The sequence below is a fragment of the Triticum dicoccoides genome, chromosome 5A (genome assembly GCF_002162155.2).
Source record: "Triticum dicoccoides isolate Atlit2015 ecotype Zavitan chromosome 5A, WEW_v2.0, whole genome shotgun sequence".
Taxonomy (NCBI): Eukaryota; Viridiplantae; Streptophyta; class Magnoliopsida; order Poales; family Poaceae; genus Triticum; species Triticum dicoccoides.
In genome coordinates this window covers 350,185,929-350,191,633 of record NC_041388.1, presented here as the reverse complement: position 1 = coordinate 350,191,633, position 5,705 = coordinate 350,185,929, and the positions used below count along the sequence as shown (strand labels likewise).

At 43.4% G+C, this 5,705-nt stretch overlaps 1 protein-coding gene across 4 annotated transcripts in view; it reads left to right on the top strand.

Moving 5' to 3' along the window:
• The first annotated feature begins 3,693 nt into the window (after positions 1–3,693).
• Positions 3,694–5,705, top strand: part of LOC119301461 — a 6,219-nt gene continuing 4,207 nt past the window's right edge. The window contains exons 1-3 of one of the 4 annotated variants that reach the window (XM_037578427.1): positions 3,988–4,241; positions 4,330–4,452; positions 5,377–5,697. In XM_037578427.1, coding sequence (XP_037434324.1) covers positions 4,395–4,452; positions 5,377–5,697 — 379 coding nt within the window. In that variant the 5' untranslated portion in view covers positions 3,988–4,241; positions 4,330–4,394. Of the gene's footprint in view, positions 4,242–4,329; positions 4,453–5,376; positions 5,698–5,705 lie in introns of all 4 variants that reach the window. The other 3 variants (XM_037578428.1, XM_037578425.1, XM_037578426.1) reach the window with 3 other exon arrangements.

Below are 5,705 nucleotides of genomic sequence, written 5' to 3'. Positions count from 1 at the left end.
TATAACCTTCCAATATATGAATCTTTACCTCTCGACCATTTCAAGACTCCTCGTCATGTCTGTGATCTCATCCGGGACTCCGAACAAACTTCGGTCACCAAAACACATAACTCATAATACAGATCGTCATCGAACGTTAAGCATGCGGACCTTACGGGTTCGAGAACTATGTAGACATGACCAAGACACATCTACGGTCAATAACCAATAGCGGAACCTGGGTGCTCATATTGGCTCCTACATATTATACGAAGATCTTTATCGGTCAAACAACATAACAACATACGTCATTCCCTATGTCATCGGTATGTTACTTGCCTGAGATTCGATCGTCGGTATCATCATACCTAGTTCAATCTCGTTATCGTCAAGTCTCTTTACTCGTTCCGTAATGCATCATCCCACAACTAACTTATTAGTCACATTGCTTGCAAGGCTTATAGTGATGTGCATTACCGAGAGGGCCCAGAGATACCTCTTCGATACACGGAGTGACAAATCCTAATCTTGATTTATGCCAACTCAACAGACACCTTCGGAGACACCTGTAGAGCATCTTTATAATCACCCAGTTACGCTGTGATATTTGATAGCACACAAGGTGTTCCTCCGGTATTCGGGAGTTGCATAATCTCATAGTTAGAGGAATGTGTATAAGTCATGAAGAAAGCAATAACAATAAAACTAAACGATCATTATGCTAAGCTAACGGATGGGTCTTGTCCATAACATCATTCTCTAATGATGTGATCCCGTTCATTAAATGATGACACATGTCTATGGTCAGGAAACTTAACCATCTTTGATTAACGAGCTAGTCAAGTAGAGGAATACTAGGGACACTCTGTTTGTTTATGTATTCACACATGTACTAAGTTTCCAGTTAATACAATTCTAGCATGAATAATAAACATTTATCATGATATAAGGAAATATAAATAACAACTTTATTATTGCCTACAGGGCATATTTCCTTCACCAACGTGTCTAGAAGCGATACCCTCCAAAGTGGTTTTTGTTGGACACATGGATGACAACCTTAACATGGTTGGTTTCTCAAAATAGAGCACTTTCCAATAAATGTGTCTAATGGCCAAGGCCGATAAGAGGTGGCTATGGCATCGTCGGCTAGCCCATGTCAGCACGAGAAATCCCAAAAATCTCCTAAAGGATGAGCACATCCTTAGAATAGGATGTTTCTTTTCTGAAAAACTGTGTGTGTAGTGAAAGCATAATCAGAAAGCAACATAAAGCAAAGCATATTTCCAAGGGTGTCATTTCAATCTCAAGGCCTTTTGAGCTCCTCTATGTGGATCTCTTTGGGCCTCCATCATGGGATAGCCTTGGGGGGAAGAAGTATGGTATATTCATTGTTGATGATTACTCAATATATACATGGGTACGATGTTATTTCTCAAGTCCAGGGACGAGGTGAAGGTGACATTCATGGATTTTGCCAAGCAAGCACAACGCAAGTTTGACAAAGTATTGTCGGTAATTAGAAGCGACGATGGCTCAGAGTTCAAGAATTACACCCTTGAAGGATTTCTTGGTGATGAGGGGACTGAGAATGAATATTCCACACCTTACACCCCTCAACATAAATGGTGTAGCCAAGAGGAAGAACCGGTCGGATGAGTACAAGTCACCATATAGATTTTGGGATGAGACCATCAACATCGCTTGTTGAACCGAATCTTCCTTTGCAAGTACTTGAACAAGACATCATGTGAGCTCTTAACCGGGAACAAGCCAAACGCCAAATATTTCTGGGTATTCGACTATAAGTGTTTGCTTCTCAGCAAGGAACCCCAGTTGGCTAAATTTCGAGGATATATTTGTTGGATAAAGATCAAACTCTCACGCCTATAGGGTCTTAAACAAATCCAATAGATGTGTTGAGGAAACTTGTGACGCGATGTTTGATGAATTCGATGGATCCCATGGATATAAAGTTTATCTAAATGGTGACGTAGGTGATGAGGATCTTTTACAAGACATCATGACTATATGCATTGATGACATTTTCCCCAAGGAGCAAGCTCACATCAATGACGAAGAAACCTCAAGCACCATCATTTTACCATCAAGGCTTACACCACATGTAGATCACATTGATCAAGATGTACCTAGCTTCCAATAACAAGAATAAGACCCCTCACAATAGAACGAGCAAGATCATCAAGAAGACCAAGTTGCTGTGCAAGATCAAGAGCAAGAAAAAGTCCATGATCATCAAGCACAAGATCAAACAAATGATCAAGCTTAAGATGGAGCAAGTACAGCAAGTGATTAATCCCAAGCTCTAACCGTGGATGAACAGGATGAAGACGAAAGTTCAAGGGATGACGAAGATCCTCAAGATCCACCTTCCTCCATGCCTTTAGTGTCCGACCGGGTTCAAGTTGGCAATGTCTTAAGTGGATTGTCACAAGGGTAGTCACTTGTAAATGGTTGACTAATTCTTGTGCTCGCTTCTCTTTTTCCCCTAGTTTTGAGTCACTTAAGGTACAACAAGCCTTGATGGAACCAGATTGATTGTTGCCATGCAAGAAGAGTTAAACAACTTCACCCATGATAAAAGATGGGGTCATTGTGAAGAGGCCAATCGAAAAGAGGGTTATAACATGATCGGAACCAAATGAGTCTTCAAGAACAAGCAAAGACGAGTATGAAGTGATCATTAGAAACAATGCAAGATTAGGGGCTCAATATTTCTCTCAAGTTGAAGGCTTGAATTTTGATGAAACCCTTGCCCCCCATACATACATTCCTACAATACTACACTCGCTGACAACATCCTTGCAATGGTACAAACATGCACACAACATTATAAATATCTCATTTATATTGTAATCAACTTGACCATGGAGCAGGTTGGGGCTAGAGATGTAACATATCAAACTATTTGCATGCTAGGCTTATACCGAGTTTGGACTTCTTATGGAATGCTTAGATCATAGCAAAAGCGCACACGTGTACTCACCTAGCACTAGCCTCCTTGTAGCTTCTATCTTTAGTGAGAATTATAAGTTTTCCTAAAACAAGTAATTGCCCTTTCCGGGCTTCACGTGGGGTTCAGGGAGAAGGAAATAAAACATCAATAATTCCAAATCTTTCTTTTGATTTTCTCCCCCCCCATTTAATCACCAAATGTGTGGTGCGCTATCAAAATTTTAACCAATGACATCCTTGCAACACGTCACGATGACGTGCGAGATATGCTCATCGTTTGTCGTGCATTAATTGATAATAAACAGTCACTGTCTATAAAAAAACTTAGCAACTCACGTAGATGAGATTTCTTCCACCGCATCAAAATCCCACAAGAAAAGCCATACAAGGAAGAGGGTGCCTGGGCATAGATGGAATCCACCCGACGAAGCCCCACACAAGCGAGGTTCGGGGGAAAGCGCCGGACGGCGTGACGACGTGAAAATACTGAGGCGGGACACATGAGGTAGAAGGGCGCCGGGTACGACACCGGCGGCGGAACGCCGATGGCTTGGAAGGGGCCAGTGAACGAAATCGCGGTGGGGTTGAACCTGGCCGTGTGGGTGGCAGCATTCATCGGTGCATTGGTTTGGAGGGGGGCGGCGGCGGCGTGGGGTGTGACACGGCGGCGGGGAGAGGGCGAAGAACCCTAAAGGCCTAGACCTAGAAGAGAATACCGTGCCACCATGGAAGCGTGGGGAATTTAACCCTAAACCTCCCTCCAGAGTTCCCTCTTAGTTCTCGTACGCACGCCGAGTGTTCTCCTCCAGATCTGCCCTAGCTTTCTTGTTGCCCGCTGCCTCCCCGCTTCCGCCCCCGCCGTGGTACTGGCGGCCGCCATGTCGCGCCCACCCGCCGCCGCCCAACCCAACCAACCGATGAACGCTGCGACCCCCACCCCCAGGCCCAACCCCGCCCCGATCGCGTTTGCTGGCCCCTTCCAGCCCCCCGGCGTTCCGCGGCCGGCGCCGTACCCGGCGCCCTTCTACCAAACGCGGCGGCCGCTGGTATTTCCGCCCGTCTTGCCACCCGGCACTTTCCATGGGCCTCGCGTATACCAGCCTCCACCACAACCGCCGGGTGGATTCGGTCCGCACCCAGGCACCCCCCTTAACCCGTTCGGTAGGTTTAATTATTGCGACGAACATTGTTGATCGCTTTTGCCGAACTCAATTTTTGCAACTGACCTAGCAATTTAGAAGGGACGGATGACTGATTCAGATTCTAGTGATTTGTTCTTTTTACAGGTGGAGATTTGGTTTTAGAATATAGAAATGGCTGCATTTGTATTATGATTAACAATTTTATCGTTGACTGACTGCTTCTCTGTAACAGTATTGGCTGTGCCCTGATGCACTGCCTTACGAGAAAGGCGAGCCTTGTTTGTTTCAGATGATCTAATGATCTTACACGACCTTTGGTGTGTTTTGGTTTGCTTCCACGACCTTGATGTGTTTGGTAATGCTTATTGTCTGTCTTGTTACATTAAATCAAATGCAGTGCATAGTATTTCGGTTGTCTAACTGATTACATGCTGTAACTTACCTTTTTGCTTGAGTTAGTGTGCATGTTGTTTACGTACTTCATCGTACTGTGGATTTTTGCAAACTTCAATTGTGACATTTCCAAAATGTGCGCTTTATTATTTTCATTTTTTATGTTCAAGTCATCCCAACCATTTTAATGAGAGTCCATTGACAGCAAAGCATTTTGTAAATATTTCGTACATTGTAGTACATTGGTTATGTTACCATGATCTTTCCGAGTTCTGCAAATAGTTGCTACAAACAATTGTGTTTGTTTAGGTTCAAATTTGGATATCTACATAAATCTGCCTCCAGGTTGCAGAAATATGAAAACTTCATAAACACAATGCTGATTATTTGTACTGATAGCAAGGTACTCCCTCCGTCCCAAATTACGTGTCGCAGAAATAAAATAAAAATGGATGTATTTAAAACTAAAATATGTCTAGATACATCCATTTCCGTGACAAGTAATTCCGGACAGAGGGAGTATTTATCATCAGTTTCTTTATACTGGTAATGTATTACAAATTCGCAGTCATGTACGATCTCTCTGAATTTTGTGAAGAAAACCTATCAGAGCAGTATAATGTTTTATCTTGGGTTATTCTGCACTGAACTTACTTGCATGTCTATGCTGAATGATGTTAACCTATTCATAGGTTCATTTCCTGTAGTTAACTAGTTGTAAGTTATTTTGTTTCTGTTTGGTCGCCAAGTTGATTTGTCTGCAAGGATAAATCATGCATTATGTGTTTGGATTGCTGAATTCTTAGTAATATGGCAGGCGGATTTTGTTAATGTTTTTTTCTGCTGTAGATCCTTAGGTATATATAACAGTATCCTATCTGTGCAGGTCTTCCAGGCTTCCATCCAAGCCACACATATCATCCTGTTAGTGTGTTATCACATCAGCGGCCAGCGGTAATTGATGGAGCTTTTGGTCCTGGAGCCGTGACTAGACCACCTATCACACCTGTTCCTCCAGCTAATGTTTTTGGTCCTGGAGCCATGACAAGACCACGACCACTTATGACACCTGTTCCTGCAGCTAATGTTTTTGGTCCTGGAGCCGTGACTAGACCACCTATCGCATTTGTTCCTCCCGCTAATGTTTTTGGTCCTGGAGCCATGGCTAGACCACCTATCGCACTTGTTCCCCCAGCTAATGTTTTTGGTCCTGGA